We start from the raw sequence: 22,033 nt of genomic DNA, 5'->3' as shown, positions 1-22,033 counted from the left end.
GCCAGAAACTGTGCCAGATGCTGGTGGAGAAAGATATCAAATAAATAAAAATGGCATAATAAAGGCTACCATAGGGGCACCCAGGTGGCTCAGCTGGCTAAGCATCTGTCTTTGGCTCTGGTCATGATCCCGGGGTCCTGGGATGGAGCCCGACATCGGGCTCCCTTCTCAGTGGCGAGTCTGCTTTTCCCTCTCCCTCTGCTCCTTCCCCCTCCACTCCTCCTTGTGTGCTCTCTCTCTCTCTCAAATAAATAAATAAATAAATAAATAAATAAATAAAATCTTAAAAAAAAAAAAGGCTACCATAGAGGCATGTGAGATTGTTCTAAAGTCCTAAGGAGAATGACAAAAATCCACCAGGAAGGGCTTTGCAAGTTAGTGAAGTTTGAACTGAATCTTAAAAGGACACAACAAGGAATGGGGAGAGGATCTTAGAAGAAACAGCATATACCATACAAGGGCACAAAGTCATGAAAAAGCATTTTGTGTTTGCCATGCTCGGAGTCATTCTGTAGGGCTAGAACATGGTCTCAGGGGCTTGTAGCAGCAGTAAGACGAGATTGGAAAGATAAGAAAGGGATAGATCATGGGGAGCTTTGGATTTATCCATTTGCTCATTCATCAACATTCATTGGGTGCCTACTGTATTCTGAGTACTGTGCTGGAAGTTGGGGCTTCGGAGATGAGTAAAGCACAAGTGATAGGGTGTGGTAAAAAGCAGTAAAAGAGATGTGTACAGAGTATAAGCAAACTCAAATGAGGCATCTCTAACCCAACTGAATAGAATAGATGGAAGGAAAATTTACAAAGGATTCTTTGAGGAGATGATGCCTGAGCTTTGTCTTCAAAAGGAGAGTAATCATTAGTTAGTCAGTGGGTGGTGAGGTGGAAAGAAAGGGCTTTTGCCAGAAGCAAATGCCAAAGGCAAGAAACCACATGGAAGGCGTGGAGAATTATAAGTGGTTTTGTGTTGCTAAATTTAAGTGCCAGACACAAAATGGTGCTGAAGAGTCTGTGGGACTTAAATCTTTGTGCCATTTTTAAAAACTGTAGACTTTATCCTGAGGATGATAAGGAGCCACTGATGGGCTTTAAGCAGCAGGGAACACGCTAGATCCTTCTGGTGGGTGGGGAGGATGGAAGATAAGGCAGGAAGTCATCAGGACAGGCCAGACAGGAGATGATGAGGGCCACAGGAATAGGCATAGAGGGGAGGGAACTGATCTGTGAAATATGTAGGTAAAATATCTGTAGGACTGGGTGATAGTTGGGATGGAAAGATTAAGAGGAAGACATCAAGAAGACTGCTAGGTTCCTGGCTAAGACAAGTCACTTTTTCTGGGCCTCTGGTTACTTATGTGTAAAATCAGAGGGCTGGACCGGGATGGTCACTAACATCCCTCCCAGCGCTGAAGTTCTGGAGTTCTGAGCGGCCTCTCACCTAGCATTCGTCTCCTGGTCTCGCAGCTCCCCCGAAGCCTTCTCAGTAAAGGAGGGGCCAGCAGAGCTGAGACGGCTTTAAAACTGCCAGCCAATGTCAGGGAAATCGAGTGCTGTTACCAGGTAGCCGGAGTTATAATTAGCCCAGTTGCTAGGGAAAACTGAGATTCTGAGAGCATGGGCTGCCAGGAACAGCTTTTCCCTGCTTGATGAATTTGCTTGTTTACAAGAACAAAGTGGATATGGATGGAGTGTTTTTTTTCCTTTTTATTTATTTATTTTTTATTAGCATATAATGTATTAATTTGTTTCAGAGGCACAGGTCTGTGATTCATCAGTCTTGCACAATTCACAGCGCTCACCATAGCACATACCCTCCCCAATGCCCATCACCCAGCCACCCCATCCCTCCCCGCCCCACTCCAGCAACCCTCAGTTTGTTTTTAATGTGCTTTTGGAGAATTCAGTTTTTGCCTAGACTACGGGATATGTTGAAAGCAAAAAAATAGGTTTGAGCTGGGGCTAATCAACATCTCGTCTGAGGTAGGAAGAGTGGGCACAAATATCTTTGGATAGCTGGAAAGAGACTTATTTTCACCTGAATGGAGATAAACAAGAACACAGAATCACAGTTTGGAGCTAGAGAAGATCTTGGAGATAATTTATATAACCCCTTTACTGTTTTTTTTTTCCAATTATTATTTTATTTGTTGGAGAACCAAAAAATCTCCATCTCTTTTATACGTTATAAAATTAAATCATTTTTTCAATAAAAACAAAATGAATAAATAGCTAATATATAGTATAATAGAGAAAGCTTTATTAGCACGTAACATGATAAAGAGCAGTTTTTCTTTTTTTCTTTTTCTTTTTTTTCATTCCCTCCCCTGTGGCCCCTCAGGGCAGTTTTTCAGTTGCTACTATGGATAAGACGCTGTATGTAAGAAATTTCAGAAAAATTGGAGAACTGTCAGCATAAACAATCACAAAACATTTTGTTGATAATAATTTTTAACAGCAAAAATTGATTATTCTGTACTTAGAAACTAAAAGTAGTATGATTAATCAAAAATTTTTGGATACTATGATATATCTCCCCAGATAGATTTGTCTGTAAATTCAATGTAATTCTTTTTTTTTTTTTTTAAGATTTTATTTATTTGATAGAGAGCGACACAGCGAGAGAGGGAACACAAGCAGGGGGAGAGGCAGAGGGAGAGGGAGAAGCAGGCTTCCCGCGGAGCAGGGAGCCCGATGTGGGGCTCGATCCCAGGACCCTGGGATCATGACCTGAGCCGAAGGCAGACGCTTAACGACTGAGCCACCCAGGCGCCCAATTCAATGTAATTCTAACAATAATTTTTTTATTCAAGTGTAACTACCATACAGCGTTATATTACTTTTAGGTGTACAATATAATGATGGATCTATGCATTTCTCAGTGCTCATGATGATAAATCTACTCTTAATCCCCTTTGTCTATTTCACCCATCCCCCCCACCCACCTCCCCTCTGGCAACCACATTAGTCCTCTGTATTTTTTTTTTTTAAGATTTTTATTTATTTATTTGAGAGAGAGAGCGCGAGCATGAGCAGGGGGAGCAGCAGAGGCAGAAGGAGAGGCAGACTCCCCGCCGAGCAGGGAGCCCAATGAGGGGCTCGATGCGGGGCTCGATCCCAGGACCCCGGGACCATGACCTGAGCCGAAGGCAGACACCTAATGACTGAGCCACCCAGGCGCCCCTGTCCTCTGTATTTAGGAGTTTGTTTTGATCTCTTTTTTTTCCTTTTTTTGTTTTGTTTCTTAAATTCCACATATGAGTGAAGTCATATGGCATTTGTCTTTCTCTGATTGACTTATTTCACGTAGCATTATATCCTTTAGATCCATCCATGTTGTTGCAAATGGCAAGATTTCATTCTTTTTTATGGCTGAGTAATATTTCAGTGTGTGTGTGTACTGCATCTTTTTATCTATTCATCTATAGATGGATACTTGGGCTGCTTCCAATAAACATAGGAATGCATATATCTTTCTGAATTTTTGAATTAGTGTTTTCATTTTCTTTGGGTATATACCCAGTGGCAGAATTACTGGATCACATGGTAACATGTTTACTTTTTCAGAAAGATTTTATTTTAAAATAATTGTAGATTCACAGAAAAGTTGCAAAAATAATAATTCACTTAGCTTTCCCTAATTTATTTTCGAGAAAGAAAACTGAGGCCCAGAACAGTCAAGTCACTTGCCTAAGGTCATAGAACAAGCTAATGGTCAAGTTGAGGCTAGAATCCAGGAGGCCTTGCTCCCTGTCCATGTATTTACAGTGACTTCCTTGGTCTTCAAAAAAAGTTCAAGGGATTTATATACTTGTCACGAGTTTAGACTTTCTTCCCCTTTGCACTACTGGGCTAAAATAGAATGTTACACAGCAGGAGCTAGAGCAATTCACAGATAAGTGATTCTGTAATCTGTGTGTGCTTCCAAAAGAAAATATTTATTTCCTCAGCCTACATACCCCTTCCCCAGGAGTTTCATTTATGTCATTTATGTTTCCAAAAGTCATTGTGAACTTTTTTTTGCTCTGCTTCCTGCTCTTGGCCTTTGCCGTCTCATGTAAGCAAGTTCAACCTCACAGAGAAATAAGGATCTGTTATACATGGAGAAGGCGCATCGTGGGGGCTGGTGCAGCCTGGAAAGTAACCTGCCCTATCATGTTAAATAGCAGCTAATCTACCCACACACCAAAAGACAGTGCTCCAACTTGGTACATGCCGTTCTGTGGAAAGCTAGTAATAGTCAGGTGGCTTTTTGCCAAGGATCTTTAGAATGGACTTTGGGCTGCACTGGGCAGTTACCACCCCTGTTATTTGGAAACTTGGCTTGAAAGAGGTTGGGAGCAAACACAAGGCCCTGGCTGCCTTGTAAAGCCAGCTTTTCATCTCCCGATCTCCTGCCAGGCCCCGCTGCCATGAAGGGCAGGAAGCCACCTGTCTCGGCACACGGCGCTCTAGAAAGCCTGCACGGAGGCTTGAGGCAGGGAGAAGCCCACCTCCAAGGCCCTGGGGAAATGGAAGGAGGCTGCCTGCAGGGGAGCCATGGCCTGGAGCTGCATAAGGAGAGTCTAGGTCCTAACTGAGGGCCAGAAGGAAGCAGATCCTTCTAGGGCACCTTTCTTGACAGGTTTCAGAGCTTCTTTCTGAGGCTGCCCCTCTCAGAGTTACGGCAGTGGGCCTCCCTGTCCAGATTCTCTCTAGTCAAGCTGAGTATATGCTCAATATAAACAGTCTTGTACTGCCCACCTGCACAACTCAAGTCGATGAGAAGGTGTGTTGCTGGCACTCCACTCCAAAGTCAGGAACTTCTGTGTCCAGAGCTGGAGCCTAGGGTCTTCCCATATAGAAATCAAATGAAGACAGTGTACCTCAGGAGCTCAGGGAGGCAGATCTCTTACAGGTGGGGAACAGTTTTCGTTCGAAGTCTTCTTCTTTCTCTCTGATCCCTTCCAGGCTGTGGGATTGTGGAGAAGCCCAACTTGGCTGCCAAACCTGTTCAAGCCTCAGAGGACCCAGGCAGAGTCGTGACAGTAGTAACTGGGGTGAGAGCAGAGGGGTTCCTCTAGCTGTAGAAAGGTTGGGTATGCAGGGGCCACATAGGGGGCATGGTGTGAATCACTACAGTTAGCGATTCAACTGGAACTCCACTTGAGGCTTTCTCTACCTTCAACTGCTAGCTTCCTACTTTCTCTCGCCCCTCTTTTCTCTGTTTCCCCTACTTCTTCAAAGTGCCAGAGTATGTCCCCAGTGCCTAGGGGTCTTGATATAAGCTGGAGGGAAATAAGTGGTCATGAGGAAAAACAGCCTGAGGACTCCTCCTCTGTCTATTTCTAGGTAGAGTTTCTAGACCCGGGTCTGGTCCTGTCTCTGGTGTCAGTGTTTTCCCCACGCTTAGGCCCTTTCTGTCCTTCTTTGTCCCATATCCTCTCTCCACTTTCCCCAAAATTCACACAGACACAGGGAAACTAAATGCTAAATGCTTCCCATTTAAACCCAGGGAAGGAGGATGTCCATTTAGTGTTTACTACATGCCGGGCACCATTCTCTGCATTTTACACATATTTCAATCTCAACCATATTATACCTCTAGGAAGTTGGTGTCTTGTCCCCAGTTTTCACAGGACCGCTGTGCATCGAATAGCCTCAGGGCGTGTACCTGGTAGCCCAGCAGCTCCATGGCCCGATTCCTCAGTTAGTAAGCAAGGCCTTGGCACATTCTTTAGAATTTAAAGTTAGTCATTCTTTCAAATGCAAATGATGCCTCTTAGTGAATCACTCTACATTGTATTAAGGACTGACCAATGAGAAAAGAAGGAGCTCTAGTAAAATGCCATCTCTTTTCATAGTGGCTTTCACCAAGGTGGTGAAAGGAAGAGGTGGCATTGTCTCATTGATGTATCTACACTGAAAGGCGGCATTGACCTCATTTTTCCTTGTGAAACAGGTGCAAATTGCCATGTAGAATGTAATAGGAACCAGACTGTCCTTAGCCCTGTACACTGTCCTATCAGGCTTGTGCGGAGTCTGGTATGGGACCCCACGAGTTCAGAGGAAACCAGAAAAATGAGGCTTATGAGAAAAAGGCAATGGAATTGGATTTTTTAATTTGGGGAAGAACAGACTCAGAGGTGACCTAACAGTAGATTTGGTATGTCTCAGTTTGTGACAGATGGTGATTAGTTGTGCTCTGTTTCTGCTGACAATTAGAATAGATTGATCCTAGTTGAAATCTAAGCATTAGGCCTCACTCGTTTAAAACTATTTATTGAACACATACTATGTTGCAGATGCTACTGGAGGTGGTTGGAATATATATCAATGAGCAGAACAGACTAGCATTCCTATCCTCATGGAATTTGTATTCTGGCATGAGGAAACAGACAAAGAACAGTAAATATTATAAATAAATAAAATATGTACAATATTGGAAAGTAATAAGCCCTCTTGGGGAAAAAAAGAAAAAGATAGAGCAGGGTAAGGGGGTCAAAAAGTGTAAGAGTAGAGGGAAGGTTGCAGTATTAAAAAGTGGTCGGGGGGCGCCTGGGTGGCTCAGTCAGTTAAGCGTTTGCCTTTGGCTCAGGTCGTGATCCCAGGGTCCTGGGATCGAGCCCTGCATCTACCTCCCTGCTCAGTGGGGAGTCTGCTTCTCCCTCTGCCCCTCCCTTACCACCCTGCTTGTGCTCTCTCTCTCTCTCAAATAAATAAAATCTTAAAAAAAAAAGTGGTCAGGGAAGGCCATTTTTAGAAAGTGATTTTAAAAACACATATATATTTATTATCTTACCATTTATGTGTGAGCAGGACTTCACTGAGTTCTATGCTCAGAGTTTCACTAGGCTACAACCAAGATATTGGCCAGGCCAAGTTCTCATCTGAAGGCTCGACTAGGGAAAAATCAGCTTCTGAACTCATGTGGATTGTTGGCAGAATTTATTTCCTTGTGGTGCTAGGACAAAGGGTCCTGGCTTCTTGCTAGGTATTAGCTAGAGGCTGCCCACAGTTCCTTGAAGCCACCTCTGTTCTTTGCCATGTGAGCTTGCCCCATATGGTCACTTATCTCATCAAATCAGCAGGCTCTAGAGCAATTCTGCTAGCAAAACGGAGTCTTAAAACTTAACATAGTCACAGGAGTGACATTCTGTCACCTTTGCCATGTTCTTTTTATTTATTTATTTGTTTGTTTGTTTGTTTGTTTATTTATTTGACAGAGAGAGTGAGCATAAGCAGGGGGAGCAGCAGGAAGAGGGTGAGGGAGAAGCAGACTCCCCACTGAGCAGGGAACCCGATGTGGGGCTCGATCCCAGGACCCTGAGATCATGACCTGAGCTGAAGGCAGACGCTTAACCGACTGAGCCACCCAGGCGCCCCGCCTTTGCTATGTTCTATTGATTAGAAGCAAGTTACGCATCCTGCCCGTACTTGAGAGGAAGGGATTATACAAAGGCATGAACACCAGGAGACAAGGATCATGGGGAACCATGTTAGAGTCTGTCCAATCTTCCCACTTATTTTGCAGAGAGGAAATCGAAAGGGAAGTAAACATGTTAGTGGGTTTTACCCTCACAACACTTATAGTCCCCAAGGCTGACCTGAGGCAATGAAGGCATCCCAGATTGGTGGTCTCTGTGCTGAGCTCCTTGCTTACCCTTTGCACTTGGCTGTTTGCATTGCCACTTTCTTTATCATTTCTATTTTCCTTTGATCTTTTTGTTTAATCAGTTGTATCAGGTGTATAGTTTGGTGAATTTGAACAAATGTATATAACCATACCACAACCATGACACAATCAAGATGTAAAACATTTCCATCACCCAGAAAATTTGCTTTTATGTCACACTGGTGCCAATTCTCTCACACCATTAGCTGCAGGAAACCACGGATTTGTTTTCTGTCTATAGCTTACTTTTGCTATTTTAGAATTTGATATAAATGGAATAATACAGTGTATGTTCTGGTATTGGACTTCTTTCGCTTACCATGATTTTGAGGTTTATCCATGTTGTTATGTCAGTATTCATCACTTTTTATTGCTGAGTAGTATTCCATCATATGAATATAATGCAATTTGTTTTTCCATTTACCTGTTGATGAACGCATGGGTTGTGTCCAGTGATTGGCTATTATAAATTAAGCCGCTATGAATTTTCATGTCCAAGTCTTTGTTTTATCTCTCCTGGGTAAATACCCCATAGTGGAATTGTTAGGTCACGCAAGAAGCATCTATTTCAACTTCTAGGATACTGCCAAACTGTTTTCCAAAGTAGCTATGCCATTGGAAATGATTTTTAAGCAATGACTTGAAGGAAATGAGGAAGTTAGCCAAACAGGTAATGGGGAAGAACACTCCAGGCACACAAAGTGCTGGAAAACCATTGTGGCCAAAGCAACACGAGAAAGGGTGAGAATGTTTGGAGGTAAGGCCTCAGAGGTAAAGGGGCTGGTATAGATCAGAATGGCTCTTGTAGATCATCTTAGAGACTTTAGTTTTTACTCCAAGTGGCAAGGGAAGCCATTAAAGGATTTTAAGCAGGGGAATAATTTGATGAATGACAGTCCTATCTGACTTTTGAAAAGATCGTTGTGGCTATGGTAATGAGAATAGGCTGTGGAAGGAGCAGAATACAGGCCAGCACAGGTGATTAGGAAGCCATTGCGGTAATTAACATAGGAGCTGGTGGTGATCAGACTAAGATAATAGCAGTTGTGGGGATAAGCAGTGAAGGGAACACCAACGAAATTGCTGATGGATTGGCTGTGAAAGGAGCCAATGAGAGAAGGAAAGGAATCAAGGAAGACCCCAGGGCTTTGGCTTAAGTAGATGGAAGGGTGGAGCTGCTATAATTGAGAGAGGGAAGGCTCTGTATAGAATAGGTTTGAGGGTGGAGAGTGGGAGTTAATTTGGGACATTTTGTGTTTGAGATAGTTGTTGAACATTGCCAGTGGCAATATCAAGTAAGCAGTTGGAAAAGGGTTGTGCTGGAGATATAAATATTGAAGGTATCAGCAGAGTTGGTATTTAAAGCCATGAGCCTGGATGAGATCACCAAGGGAGTTTGACCTACCAAGGGGGAGGACAAACAGACCAAAGGCTAAGCCGTGGGTCATTCTAATGTTAACAGTTGGGCGAAAGGTGGGAGAACCAGCAAAGGAGAGAGAGGATGCAACCAGTGAAGCGAGAGGAAAACCAAGAGTCTGGAGCTGTGGAGGCCAAGTGAAGGAAGTGTGTAATGGGGGCGGGGGGAGGGATCAACCTTTTGAAATGCCAATGGTAGTCAAGTAATATGATGAGTAAGAATTGACGTTTGGATTTAACAACAGAAATGCCCTTAGAGATCTTGATTAGAGTCATCATTTTGGTGGACTAGTGGAGGCAAAAGCCTGATTGCATTAGTTTAACAACAAGGAGGAGGAGTCGAGGCAGTGAGTGTGACCCAGTATGTTGAGGAGTTTTGTTGCAAAGGAGAGCAAAGAAACGGGACAGTAACTAGTAACAGTATGGGGGTCCATAGAAGATTTTTCTAAAAGATAGAGGGATAACAGCACATTTGTATACCAACAGAATTTTCCAGTAGAAACTGAAATATTGGTAGAGGAGAGAAGGGAGACTTTCTGGATGTTGTTTTTGAGCAGTAGGGAGAATGAGACCTAGTGCGTAGGTAGGAGGTTTGGCTTTAGACAGGAGCATGGACAGTCGATCCGAGGTCACAAGTGGAAAGAGTGTGTGAGCACAGATGCTGGTGGATGGATTGATGTGGTGGTAGGAGACTGTCAGTTTTCTTCCAGTTGTTTCAATATTCTTAATGAAGCAGGAAGCAAGCTTTATTCTCACACTGTGTATTTGCAAACGTGTTCTTGGAGTGAGTCACTCCCTTTCGTGTGTGCTCATTCCTGCCGACACATCCTTGTTCACACCTGGACCACCTGTATCTTTTTTCTCTGCCTATCCAAACCCTGCTTGGGTTTCAGAGTCCAACTCAGATTACATCTGCTCGGGTGGGCCTTTCCTCATCCTTATTGCCTGAAATCATCTTTCACTCTCTCTGCTCTTCCTGAAATTACAGTTCAGATGCATTATTTGGCACCTGTTATTTAATCCCCAGCTGGTGATCATCTTTCCATGTATGCATTTCTTATCTCCTTCTAGATTAGAAACACTCTGTGGGTTGGATTGATCTCAAACTTCCTCTGTAACTTCAACATAATCTTCAACAGTGCTGAGCCCAATCATAGAAACTTAGTAAGTTTGTTGATCAATTGCAAACACCCAGAAGTTGCGGGTGAGGCCCGTCTGTACAGAAAAGGTGGAAGGGGGACCACCTTTGCTATTTCCTCCCCTTGAGAGGTCCAGAGGCTCGTGTTCCAGGTGAACGTCCTAGAACTGAGCAGTCTCTCCGAGGGTTGGCAGAAGTGGAAAGCCAGCGAACTGAGAAAGTGTAAGACAAGGAAATTCTTGACAGTGAGAATTGTTTGAGTGGGTTGTATTTCTGTTTTGAACAACATCTTTTCATTTGATGAATATATAATCATCCTCTGTGTATGGACACTGTGCTAGTGATGAGGACACAATTGTGAGGAGACAGAGGGGGCCCTGCCTTCCTGACATTTGCTGTTTACTGTCTGAACGTAGTTTGGGTAGTACTGTGATCTGGCTTTTTTTTTTTTTTTAAGGTTTTATTTATTCATTTGAGAGAGAGATAGTGAGAGAGAGCACAAGGGGGGACAGAGAGGGGAGGGTGGGGGGGGAGAATCAGGCTCCCCACTGAGCAGGGAGCCCAACTCAGGGCTAGATTCCAGGAGCCTTGGATCATGACCCGAGCCAAAAGTAAACACAACCAACTGAGCCACCCAGGCGCCCCTGTGATCTGATTTTTGTTCAGTTACTCTTATCAACCCCCCTAGATAGTTTTGCTCCACTTGTAGTTAGCTGGAGTCACTTCTGTATTTTGTTGGTTGATGAATGCCATAACCCATAAAAACTCTGAAAGGTGCTCTTATGCCGCAGAACTAACTGTGATGCAGGTCAGAGCATGTCTTCATGCAATGTACTTGAAACCAGTACATCTTTTACCTAACATCTTACAGAGCAGCACTGTCCAACAGAAATGTAATAGGAGGGATGCCTGGGTGGCTTAGTCAGTTAAGCGTCTGCCTTTGGCTGAGGTCCTGGGATCGAGCCCTGCATTGGGCTCCTTGCTCAGCGGGAAGCCTCCTGCTCCCCCTGCTTGTGCTCTCTCTCTCCCTCTCTCTGACAAATAAATAAAATCTTAAAAAAAAAAAAAGAAATGTAATAGGAGCCATAAACGTACTTTATAGTTTTCTAGTGGCCACATTACAAAAAAAAGTAAAAAGAAACGCATGACATGAATATTAATGATATATTTAAAATATTATCATTTCAACATGAAGTCAATATTTAAAAATTATTGAGATTTTATATATGCTTTCGTTGTGGCTAGTTTTTGCAACCCAGTGTGTATTACGCCTTTGAAATCCTTACAGCACATCTCAGTTTGGACTAGTCACATCTTAAGGGTACAGTAGCTCCATGTGGCTCATGGTTGCCATCCTGCACCACACAGCTTGGGGTCTACAGTCTAAGCACTGTCCCTGGTCCCAAGCAGAGGTATAATTTCAGAAGAGTTGCCTGATCAGAGCACCTGGCTTCAGGACACAGCGAGGTTTCGGAGGAGTGACTGCCTGGTGTTAGAATTTCGATTCCAGTTTGTATGCAAGCTTCAGGGTGAGAAATGGACTCCATCCCGCACTTTGCAGAACACCAATGAGTGGCTTTATCCTTTTTGGAGAATACATCAAAGCAAGTGTCAATCCAGAATTGAGAGCTGAATTTGGACATGAATGTCAGATCATGTTAGAAGCCATGGATAACTTTAAAATACTTAGTAAGCCATTGGTGTCCTGTGCACCAATGTATCTATAGAAAAATTAGTATAGTTTTTAAACTTTTTACTCTAGGGTAAATTTTTACTTATCCCAATTCTGTACCTGCTGCCTAAAGAGAAGTCAAAGAATGCACAGGATGGCTCCCCTGGACTCCTGTTCCTGAATAGCTGAGGGAAACAGATCATTTTAAATAATCCTTTCAGTCGCTTTGGTGGGGCTGCGTTCCTGTCTCTACACAAGGTGTCCTGGGGATCGCAGGGGCTCTAGCCTCACCCCTGGCTTTCACAAGAGGACTGCACTTTGCTAAATTAAGCCCAGCCAGGCCTATTTGTGAACAGAGAGGCTCCAGCCAAGTGAGAGAGATTCGTCCTGCTAAGGAATGTGCTGGGAGGGGGAGATAATCACTGAGATCATTGGTATTTGTGAATGTTTTCTCACTTGCCAGCTCAGTTGGGTCAGATCAACTGAGGCTTCTGGGACTCCACCAAGATTTTTAAAGGGTGGCTGAGAAAGGTTTAAGTTACAGATCAGTGTGAACGCCAAGGCAGTGTGTATATTGGGACCTCTGAGCTCAGAGTCTAAATAAAACAAGCCCGAGACACCTCTCCTATTTTCCCCCATATTTTTATTTATTTATTTTTTTAAAGATTTTATTTATTTATTTGAGAGAGAGAATGAGAGGGAAGAGGGTCAGAGGGAGAAGCAGACTCCCTGCTGAGCAGGGAGCCCGATGTGGGACTCGATCCCGGGACTCCAGGATCATGACCTGAGCCGAAGGCAGTCGCTTAACCAACTGAGCCACCCAGGCGCGCCCCCCCCCGATATTTTTAAATAGACTTTTGTCTTTTAGTGCAGTTTTAGGTGCACAGCAAAAATGAGCAGAAGGTACAGTGGTTTCTCATATACTCCCCCTTCACCCCCACAGGCTCCCCCACCATCAAAATCCAAAGACACTTTTTTTTATTTTTTTATTTTTTATTTTTTTTAAAGATTTTATTTATTTATTTCACAGAGAGAGAGGGAACACAAGCAGGAGGAGCGGGAGAGGGAGAAGCAGGCTTCCCGCTGAGCGGGGAGCCCGATGCGGGGCTCGATCCCAGGACGCTGGGATCATGTCCTGAGCCGAAGGCAGACGCTTAATGCCTGAGCCACCCAGGCGCCCCGACACTTTTTTTTTTTTAAGTAGTCTCCATTCTCAGCAGGGAGCCCAATGCAGGGTTGAACTCACCACCCTGAGATCAAGACCTGAGCTGAGATCAAGAGTCAGATGCTTAACCAACTAAGCCACCCAGGCGCCCCAAGACACCTCATTTTCATCTGTCTTTTCTTGGGTTCCTAAACTCAGGGTTAGCCAGAAAGAGCTCTCTCTCCTTCCCAATTCATGCATCTTACTCCCTTCGGGAAACTAATGTTTATCGAACACCCACCATATGTCAAGTATTTTCACTTACATCTTTTCCTTTAATTTCTCAATATCCCTGAAAGGTAGTGCTGTTAGCACCCGAAGCAACTAAAACTTAGCTTACGTGTTTTACCTCTAGAATGCAGAGGATGAACTATGTGAAACTACGTGAAACTGTAAAAAATGGTTGAATATTTGCACTTCCATGTGATTCAACCTAATAGAATGTGAGAGAGTTTGTATTTGAACCCAGGACAGTTTAGTTCTAAATTCTACACTGTGGTGTCTAAATGGGTGTCTCTTGATCGGACGGGAGCCTCCAGATGTAGGGCAATGATTGGGTGGAAGCTGGCGGCACAGATGGGGAAAGGATTCAGCTGAGGCAGAACAGAGGAGATAGAAGTTTATTGACTCCACCGCAAGGGAGCCATGGGCAGGACAGCAGAGGAGAGACTCTCTGCAAGAAGGCAGTGGTCGGGGCTGTTTTTAAAGGGGGAAGGTAAGGAGGCATGGCAACCTATGGAATCTTCCCTTTTTTGGGAACTGTGCTTGGCTGTACGTAGCTCACGGTCAGTGAGGGCCTCTGGCTCTGTTGAGGTAGGTCGTCTGAGGGGCCTGTCTATATTTGGCCAGGGGGTCGCTGCGGGCCCTTTCTACATTCCATCACTTGAGCCTATTGCCTACCAGCGGCCTCGACATACTCTGCCCTGAGTACCACCTCCTTTATTTTCCCTTGGCAGCTCTGTAGTTTCTGATTTATAGGCCTCCTCCCTGAAAGATTAGAATGAGGGATCTGAGAGGAAGGGCAACCCAAGTTATGACGTACATGAGTTGAGTCTAGGAGTAATTTCTTTGGAGGCTAAAGCTAGGGGTTAACAGGAATTGTGTATCTGCTGCCATTTATACCTCCCACCTGCGTGCATTCCCGTTCAGCTATCTGATGCTAGGTCTCCTCTGTGTTTAGTTTTTTTTCTTAAGAAAAATTTTACTAATGTGTTCTTATTTCAGCAAAGTTATTGCAGACAGACACACTATTACAGGCTCTAAAGTAACAAACGAATTTTATACGCTTAAAATATTACACAGACCAATGGGATTTACTGAATAAGCTAAATCTGAAAGATTAAATCCAGTATTAGCACCTACAGTATCTCTGAAAGTAAAACTTTTAACGGTTTCATTCTTTCCTAATATATTTCTGAACTTTCTCCCCAAAACAGTGCTCTCAAACCCCAAAGATGAAGGAAGGGCATAAGAAACCCGGATACTAAGAACATACAGCCAAAAGAACTAGAAACACTGACTCAGACTGGAAAGTTTTAGTTGGAAATCCCTGAACTTACTGTACTTGAACCAATCATAAGATTTCTGTGCACTGAATACTGTATATGAGCAAAGTCTATGAATCATAAGATTTGAACTGCCAGTAGGGACAGTTAAAAATTAGCAATCTACAGTATTATTCCTATCAATTTTTTTTCTCATAAGTTATATTTATAACAAAATTATAATTAAAATATGTATTATACTTGCTTATTACACATTCAGGGACACAGCAGGGACATTTATGTTTGATGGTTTAGCATCCACTTTATTGTGCTTACTTATTTTTGTAAGGAACACGCAACACATACTACATCTTCCCAACATTCGCGGTAATGCAATAATAACAAGATTCTCCAAAGAAAAATAACTGGAAATTGCATTGAATACTGCTTTAATTAGGAATAATTGCTATCATAAAACAAATAACACTGTACATTATTTTTCCAATGAGTTTCAGTTTGAGAAACTGAACAGAAACAGATCTTTAAGATTTTAGTCATGGCAAAACTGGTAGTTCCTTGAAATCTGGGAGATGCATTAGCAAAACCACAGACACAGGCTACCTTTCACCAAAATCCTGGAGGAAAGCATTTTATGAATTTCGGGGAAATAAGACTGAACACTGGCTGAGATGTGACGTGGAAGTCGAGAGCCACCTGGGAAGCTGGCCCAAGGAATGAAGAGAACCACTGATCCTGGTGGCAGATAAGAAAGAAACTTCATGTTGGGCTAATCAACGGCCTATTTTATTAATGGCTTTGAATAAAAAAAGTGAAATGCGTCATTGTGTTTTCTAAGAAACGAATCAAAAGATTACAGAGTCCTACACAATTTGCAGACACAAAGTGGATGCTGAGCGATTAGAGGTCACTCCAGGTGTGGAATTTTAGAAAGTTAGTCCCTGGAGTAAATGGCACCGTGGCTCTGGCAGCAGATACAAAGGAATGATGCTCTGGAGAGGACACTCTGCGATCGGCCAGTGGATAGATGAGGGTCCCAGCTGGAGGTGGGATCTTTAATTCTATGGTTTATCTTCCACTGCTCATGCCTCTGTCTTCATAAATGGTGATTTCAATAACTCAAAGTCCTCTCTCAATGGGATCTGTCAGGAGGAGGCCTTGGGGAGCATGTATCTTCTCATTCTGCTCTTGAATGTATTTGGACACATTCTTTAGAACCTTCTCATAATGAGTTTCCATGCATAAGAAGACGGTGTATGCTGTTAAACAAGCCAAACAGGCTTCAAGATGGGATTGGCCCCCAAGCTTCTCTGCTTCTGCATAAAGGTTATTTAGAGTTCGAACTGTTTCTTCAAACTGCTGTCTATCAATCCGGTTCTCCAGCTCCGCGGGGAACTTGGTCTGGAACTGGCACCGTGTGCCACTGCTGTAGTCTCGCTGAATGAATACCTTCCCGGACACCGGCGCTTGCTGCAGCCTCATGGCGAGGACAGGACTCACGCGCCGCCTCCTCTGCCCTCCAGCTGCAGTCGTACCACCCACGGCGTCACTTAATATGCTTTTCTTTTTTTTTTAAAGATTTCATTTTTAAGTAAGCTCTATACCAACATGGGGATCAAACTCACAACCCTGAGATCAAGTGTTGCACGCTCCACCGACTGAGCCAGCCCCGTGCCCGTAGGTCTCCTCTGCTTATCACACTTTATTATAATCTGGTTAATTGCCCTTATAGGCTGCAAATTCCCTGAGGACCATGGTTGTGACTACCTTGCTCTTTCTAGTACCTATTAGAGTACTAGAATTGGCTGAAAATACAAATCTCACAAGTCAGCTACCCTGTCGTCTTCCCAATGAGCACCCTTTCTGTCTCTGTCTCTCTTTCACACACACATACACGAACGCTGGCTGCATCTGGCCAAATACCCGATCACCTGAGAACCCATCCACGGCCTCAGTGTGGATTCAGTCTGTGTTTGTCTAACCAAGGTAAACTGGGCTAGGAAGGAAATGGTATTGTTTTCAGGCCTCTGGTAAGGACTGACACGGGTAGGGCTTGAAAGAGTGACCTGAATGGAGGGGTTTTGTTATTTGGTTGTGGATCCTTGTATTTTGTATTGTATAAGCTGAAACTTTTTTTTTTTTTAAAGATTGTATTTATTTATTCATGACAGACAGAGAGAGAGAGAGAGAAGCAGAGGGAGAAGCAGGCCCCTAAGGAGCAGGGAGCCCGATGCGGGACTCGATCCCAGGACCCTGGGATCATGACCTGAGCCGAAGGCAGACGCTTAACCATCTGAGCCACCCAGGCGCCCTAAGCTGAAACTTTTCCGCTTGGTTTTTTCCATCTCTCTGGGGGACTGGACACTAAGGCGGTCTCTGACAGAAGAGTGCCCTTGGCTTGTAATCTTCTGGTTATTGAAGTTGAAGACACTGCCTTATTGTCCTTTCCCTGACAATGAAGGACACTTGTCACATGTTGGGGCAACCTGTGTGTCTAATCTAGGGCTTCACTGTGCTAGTGGATGACAGTAGAAAGACAGGGACTGAATAAAGTCTTTCCTCTACCCTATGGTCCAAGGACTTGACGTTTTGCATTTGAACACATTCTGGCTAGGTGTCTCACATCAACTGAGATGAGCAATGGGGTTTGATTATAATTCTTATGGGGCAGGAGGGAGAGGCTCTGATTTAAATTAATTGTATAAAAACCAGAAAGCTTTGGGGATGACTTGTCCAAGGTCACACAGTTAGTTAATGACAGAACCAAATATTTAGACTCACTAGAGTTCTATTTTTCCTTTAAAACTGGGTGAATGGAGGGTGCCTGGGTAGCTCAGTCATGATCTCAGGGTCCTGGGATCGAGTCCCATGTCAGGCTCTCTGCTCAGCGGGGAGTCTGCTTCTCCCCCTGCTCATGCTCTCTTCCTCTGTCTCAAATAAATAAAATCTTTAAAAAAATTTTTTTAAATAAATAAACAATAAAACCTGGGTGAATGGAAAGCAGCTTCATCTACAAATAATTCACTGGGAAGCTACTAAAATGCGTTTCTAGGGATTTGTAGGGACCGGTCATTTGTCCCTTGGTCAGGACACATTGAACTCCTTATGAAAATAGTCAATACTTCACACTGTTTTACAGAGCTACGGCTTTGCCCCAGGGGTATCAGAGAGGTCCGGAAAACAAATTTACTCTGTATGCAAAAAATATTTACGAACTATACTTTTCCTTAGAAGGGATACAATTCTAAAAAGAAAAGATTTTAAAATAACTCACCCACTTAGAGTTAGTTTTCACTTTGAATAATCACAAATTATAAGAGGGTCTGCTCACAGATTTTGAGACTCTTCTTCCTGCTAACCTATTTCTTCTTGAATTATTTTAGTTTACAGAATTGATTTAAAGTGAGATCTGGCCATATTTATTTTTTGTGTCAAATAAGGACTCTTCTATGGAAGGCTGTGCTCCTCTCTGGCTTATAACCTACTGTCTTGCAAAGACCTGATATCCATTTCCCTCACTCACTGATCCCAATTCACATCTTACTACACTGAGAACTTCCTGAGGTCAAGAACTTCAATGGGAAGAACTTTGGTTCCAGCAACCTTTAATCTCTAACACATACTTTGCTTGTTTATTTTATCAATGACTGTATGCTGTCAAGCTTTTTGTTCTTTTAAGTGCCTGCACTTACCCCAGAAGCAAATTATGAGAGATACAAAATAAGACATAGTTCCTCTCCTCAAGGTGCTTGAAGAGTAATTAAAACACACACACACACACACACACACACACACACACACACACTTGCATGAATATGAAGTTATGAGCAGTGGATCGATTTGTAGAGTTAAAATTGAAACCTTGGAGGAGTTAGGTAATTGGTTATCACTGGCGTGATTTTTCCGGAAACAAGACAAGTTGCGACACAGAGAAAGTCTGATGAAACACAGTTAATCTATAAACTCATCATTAGCCAAGTTCTCAAGCTCAAGTTATTAACATAATGAAGGTTTATTGTATTTCCAGTCATTTAATTTTAGCTTCATCAGTGAAACTTTTTCTTCAATTAGATAGGTGAATACTCCTCTGGGGACATGTAAAAAGGCTCTCTTCCTTGCCAGCCCAGCTGCCCCTTTCTTGAGTACAGAAATTTCCTCAGATATCTTGACCAAGAGCTGACAAGACTTGGTGATAAGCAGATGGAGTTAATTTGGGATCCACTCCAGCTGTACTTAGAATTGGACAATTTACATATGAATATTTGCTAATGGATAATGAATAAATGTGATAAACCATGCAGAGATTTTTCTGCAGAAAGAGGTTACAGAAGGGTTAGACTACAGTGCTGTCAATTGGTTATGTACTCGCATTTCCATGTGGTAGATTTTCTAACACCCGTGAAAGTACTTTGATCCACTGGAATAACTGATCATAAGATTTGGATCTAATCTTGTGGAAATGAGACTGTTTTAGCAGTTCTGTGTGAGCCTCATAAACTTTATTGTCTGTTTGATTGAGTGGACCAAATGCCAAAGCCTGGAGAATTAATTCTATTTTTCATCTTTCCTACTTCTTCTTTTCTTTCCCTGCTTTTCTTTTGTCTTTTCTACTTATCTTAGAAGGATATAGCTCACCTGCAGACTGTTCAAATTGGGCATGTATTTGTGTGCAGGTGTCTGGGATAGCCTGCCTTTGGTGTAGTAATTTTCTTTCCTTTCCATGACGTGACATTAGCTTAACATGTGATTGGTTGAGAAGTTCAGCAGTCCTAGTCAGAGAGGGTACATTTTTGTTTTTATAGTTAATAACAGCTAACATTGGCTGAATGCTTACTGCATGTCATGGATTGCGCAATATACGTTTTGAGCATTATTTCATTCAGTCTTCTTAACACCCTAATAAGAGAGGTGCCATTATGATCCTCCTTTGATAGAGGAGGAGGTTGACGCTTTTAGAGAGGGCAGGTGGCTTGCCAACTCCTCTTCTCACCTTCAGGGCCTATGTTCTTGACCGCTATACTTAACTGCCTAATACCTTCCCTAATTCTATAATTTACCACATTCTACTAAATCAAGCAAAAATTGGCAGTGCTTCCTGGGCTGGTCTCTGGCTGAAATGCTGGAGCACAAATGGAATGCTGCATTCAATTATTGTTTTTATCTTAGAGGAAGTCTTCGAGTTTCAATTTCCTTACCTTTAAAATGAGGGACCTGGAAACTTTTGCCAAGTTAATTCAAGTACTGACTTCATTTTCTTATCTAGGAGAGAGCCCACAGAATTTGCATCCTCCATTTTTTTCTTTTTTCTTTTTCTCTCTTTTAATTCCAGTGTGGTTAACATTCCATTTTTATTTCCTTTAGATTTAAATATTTTTCCTGGTGGGGCGGAGCTCTCTTGACTGGCATTCATTAGCCAGTGAACATAGGTTGTTGAGCAGCTGTGTGCAAGGCAGAGTTCTAAGTTTTCTAGGGGTATTATGTCCCTTATCCCACTGAATCTGCACAAAGCCCCCTGTGGAGTAGACATTATTATCTTCATTAAAAAAAAAAAAAAAGCAACCGTAACATACCTGTGGGAAGACTGAGGTGCACATGGTAAGTCCATAACATAGTACTGATGAAATTCTTCCTGTTTCATACTGTGTATTCAGGGAAGGGACCAACTCATCTATGTGTACTCAGCTCTAAGCCTTAATAAAGCAAATCCCTGACTAGTATTTTTAGACTCCTCGTTAGGTTCCCCTACAAACCTGCTCCTCTTTTTCTCTTCCCTATTTTAGTTAATAGTATGCATTACCACCCACATGCTAGAAATCTCAGCATTGTCTTTGCTCCTCTCTCTCTCTTACAGATCAGCAAGCCCCACAGATTCCCCCTTGGAAATGCCTTTTGAGTCTTGCTCGCTGTACCTCTTTGACCCCAGACAGTCCCTGTCTCTATTCTGAGCAGTGGCCTCCTGACTCATTCATCTTTTTTACATCTACTGTGAACTCCTTCCCCAACACAGACCTGATCATGGCAATATTTTGCCTAAAGCTCCCTGATGAGTTCTTGTTCTCTACTGGCTACTATTCAGTCATCTTAGCATAGCTTTCACAAACTAGTTGTGAACATTTTCTGTGCTGATTTCCCACTCTTCACCATACACGAGGCCATTCAAGCTGTACTGGACATTCTGTGGACAACATTTCACCAAATCTCTGTTCATACTTTACTTCTCCTGGGATGTTTTCATTTCCTTTTTGTGTTTGTCAAGTCGTAATTTGTTGCTGTTTCATCTCGACAAAAATTGTCTCCTTCATAGATTTACCATAAGAATCCCCTATCACTTTAAGCAAATGCAATTTATGAAAATTCAATTTAACGATAAAGGCAGCATATTGTTTTCAAAAACGTTTGCAACAAGATTTCTTTAAATAATTAAGTCCCCAGTTATATGTAAGATATGATTCTATATACAGTAATTTGGCTTTCAGAAGCAGACTTACATGAGTAAGAAAAAGTTATTTTAATATACACGCTATCCTCTGATGCCTTAGAGAACAAACAGACTTTGGTGGTGTTCATCATCCAGGGGCAAGAATGAATGGCTTGGGAGAACAGATAAGTAGCTTCAGGGACATCCCAAAGCTATATAGTCCATTCATCCTTGACTGGGTTACTGATCCATGTGAATCTCATTTATGTCATGGGTCATGAAGAGGTCTGGGATAAGATGAGAAGCTGTGGACCAAGGCAAGACTTAAGTAGGAACCTGGTTCCAGGATAGAGGGTCTGTGGCAATTAATGGCGATTAACGCTTGTGTGCTTTTCAGAACATCGAGCTGAAGGTTGAAGTAGAGAGTCTGAAACGAGAACTCCAGGACAAGAAACAGCATCTAGATAAAACATGGTGAGTTGTAGTTTGAACCAGTTGAGCTCTTCGTTCTTTCCAGAGCCTGGTTTATTAATCTGAGAACAGTAGATTTGGAACCAAATTCCTTCACCTTAACTCTGGCCTGTGAATGCTGTGGCCAATTGAGAAACTGAAACAATGTGCTTTCTTTCCCTTTGGCTCTATTACTAAATCTGACAGACATTGAGGTGGATTGGAAATTCACTGGGCCTAAGATTATAAACTTCCTATTCAACAATTGGCTAATAACATTAAGGGTTGACATAGATTTGGGGGAAAGTGGGCACTCTCATATACTGCTGGTGAGAGTTTGAATTATGGCAATATTTTTGGTATGTGGCACTACCTACCAAAGTGAAAAATACATACTACCTTTGACCAAATACTCTCTAGGAGGAATCTATCCCTCAAAAATAAATGCAGAAGGATGTTTACTGCATCATTATTTATAATGGCAAAAAACTAGAAATAGCTATCCATCAAGAGGGCAATGGTTGAAGACATTTTGATATAAACATACTGTGGAATACTATGCAATCATTTAAAAGAATG

At 42.6% G+C, this 22,033-nt stretch overlaps 1 protein-coding gene and 1 pseudogene across 2 annotated transcripts in view; one reads left to right on the top strand and one right to left on the bottom strand.

The window, feature by feature from the left end:
* PDE4DIP (phosphodiesterase 4D interacting protein) overlaps nt 1-22,033 on the top strand; it is a 213,345-nt gene that overhangs the window by 83,812 nt on the left and 107,500 nt on the right. For both annotated transcript variants that reach the window (XM_088022313.1, XM_028101960.1), the window contains one exon: nt 21,402-21,478. In XM_088022313.1, coding sequence (XP_087878439.1) covers nt 21,402-21,478 — 77 coding nt within the window. The remainder of the gene's footprint in view (nt 1-21,401; nt 21,479-22,033) is intronic.
* LOC114207907 (golgin subfamily A member 7 pseudogene) lies at nt 15,589-16,068 on the bottom strand (annotated as a pseudogene).

The sequence above is a fragment of the Eumetopias jubatus genome, unplaced genomic scaffold, assembly GCF_037043125.1.
Source record: "Eumetopias jubatus isolate StellerSeaLion01/CBP00866 unplaced genomic scaffold, mEumJub1_p1.0 scaffold_4, whole genome shotgun sequence".
NCBI classification, from domain to species: domain Eukaryota; kingdom Metazoa; phylum Chordata; class Mammalia; order Carnivora; family Otariidae; genus Eumetopias; species Eumetopias jubatus.
The sequence above is the reverse complement of the archived record's forward strand: the minus strand, read 5'-3'. Positions and strand labels throughout refer to the sequence as shown.